The 2277-nt window shown below is 40.3% G+C and overlaps 1 protein-coding gene across 1 annotated transcript in view; it reads right to left on the reverse strand.

Annotated features, from left to right (window-relative positions):
* The window catches only part of PDIA5 (protein disulfide isomerase family A, member 5), a gene marked incomplete at its 5' end in the record, with an annotated part of 89868 nt that overhangs the window by 10448 nt on the left and 77143 nt on the right, over nucleotides 1-2277 (reverse strand). The window contains one exon of the mRNA XM_009582767.1: nucleotides 2070-2140. Coding sequence (XP_009581062.1) covers nucleotides 2070-2140 — 71 coding nt within the window. The remainder of the gene's footprint in view (nucleotides 1-2069; nucleotides 2141-2277) is intronic.

Here is a 2277-nt window from a genome sequence, read left to right on the forward strand (position 1 = left end):
AAGCAGTAATTTTACAGAAGTTTGAAACCCTACAGAACTACAAATTAGCCGAAGTTTGAAGGCTCAGTCCAGTTTGAAACATGGGAATATGCCCAGGGCTGCTTGTGGGAACAGCCATGTGCCCTTCTGAAGTCTTAAACAGGTTTATTTTCTTTTCCACAAGGGCACAAACTGGCAGCAAGAAGCACCTTGGCAGGTTATGGCTGTAGACAATTAAATAGGGCTCCCCAGATAATCAATCCCTGGCACTTTCATAAGTCACTGAGGTGGAATAACATCGTTTCCCCTAACGGCACACACCTCTTTGAAACTGTACCAGCCTTAATATTCCCTACTGGCTCTCCTGTTCCAACTCATTACATTTTATACCTCCCCCCTCCAGTCTTAAACTGAAGTCAAGAGTTGTAACTGTCAATCACTGCTCTGCTCTTGGAGTCCTTTCATAACCTGCAGTCTGAACCGAAAGCTTCACAAGCCTGCATTTACCACCACCACCACCATGTCCAACAAACTGTGCCATGATTCAGGTTGCTTGTTAATACATCCTGGGGCTCTAATAAGCAAGTTTCACATTGTTTGGTACATTTGCTTCATCTCCTCCGACTGAAAGTTTAATGAGTTTAGGAATGAGAGGCTTCACTGGGAACTACCAGAAAAGTGGGAAAACAAGGAGACTTTCTCAGAGATCTTGGAAACAAACAAGTAACCAAAAGGCATCTGAGCACACAAATTTACAGCAGTAAAAGAACTGAAAGTTCCACGCCTCTAAATCTTCTGTGTGCCAGGGGGATGTGCCAGTGATGGACTTTAATTTTACGCAGTCAGCGATACAAGAACGATTTGTTTCTTGTCAATCTGATGCATCTTCTGTGAGTTACAGAAAAGATGGGAGGAAAAATAAAAAAACCATGACACAAATTATTCTATTATGGTAGCAGGTAGATTAATAGGGGTATAACTGAAACAAAATTACCTCTTCATTTAGAATAGAATATAGAATAAAATAGACTATTTCAGTTGGAAGGGTCCTATAACGATCTTCTAGTCCAACTGCCTGACCACTTCAGGGCTGACCAAAAGTTAAAGCATGTTATTAAGGGTATTGCCCAAATGCCTTTTAAACACTGACAGGCTTGGGACATTGACCACCTCTCTTGGAAGCCTGTTCCAGTGTTTGACCACACTCCCAGTAAAGAAATGCTTCCTGATGTCCAGTCTAAATCTCCCCTGGCGCAGCTTTGAACGACTCCCGTGCGTCCTGTCACTGGATCCCAGGGAGAAGAGATCAGCACCTCCCTCTCCACTTCCCCTCCTCAGGAAGCTGCAGAGAGCAGTTTCCCTATTAAATTGCCAAATCTTTTCCATGCCACACCTAAACACAAAGCAATTGTGAAGTTGGAACAAATTCGGAAATCAGAATGAAATACAGTTCACTCAAAGATAATAAGCAGGTTTCTAGCTAGTTATCTGGTTAAATCCAGTGGCTCAGGTGGTTTTTTTTTAATCCCAGATATGCACGCGCACAGTTAAAATGGTTCAGATGATGCAAGGAAATTAACTGGTATGCTTCAGCCATCAGATTTATTTTCAAGGCAGAAGCACGAGGGTCCTAGAAGGGCCCGACATCCTGGACTCAAGTCAGCCAACTTACAGAAATATATTATATTTATGCTATGCAAGCAAAGATTAGTTATATGATTGAGGTCTTCAGGACTGTCACACAACTTGTGGTTTCTCCACATGCACCCCAACGGCTGACAAAAGTTGAAGGGGAGCGAAGATGATGTAAATTATCTTTTATTGAGTAAGAATGTGTTTTGCTCCATAGAAAAGAACTCTTACACCAAGAATTAAACAGAAAAGACAACAAATTAAGGAAAACAGAATAGGTTAAAAGTGTAATTCAGTTTGACCAAAAAAGATACAGCCCCTAAGATGCAGATACATTTCTATTAGTGTAACAGCAATTTTATCTACAAGCCTACCACTTTATCAATAAGCAAAAACTATAAAGTACAAATGGTGGAAAACATTTTTAAATATCTCAGAGATAATTAACAGAAAGTTACCTTTCGATCTTCTTTAAAGACTTCAGCAGCAGTTGTAAAATGCGGAATGGCATTTTTACAGTGGGGACACCCTGTTTGACACAGGAAGAAAAAACCAGCATAAACATTAGTTGTAAATAAGATAATGGGACAAACTCAAGACACAAGGTCAATTAGTGGAAAATTTGTATTAAAAATAATTCTAGACAAGAGTTCTCCAGTTCTGGGA

This window comes from Fulmarus glacialis, unplaced genomic scaffold (assembly GCF_000690835.1).
Source record: "Fulmarus glacialis isolate BGI_N327 unplaced genomic scaffold, ASM69083v1 scaffold8778, whole genome shotgun sequence".
Taxonomy (NCBI): domain Eukaryota; kingdom Metazoa; phylum Chordata; class Aves; order Procellariiformes; family Procellariidae; genus Fulmarus; species Fulmarus glacialis.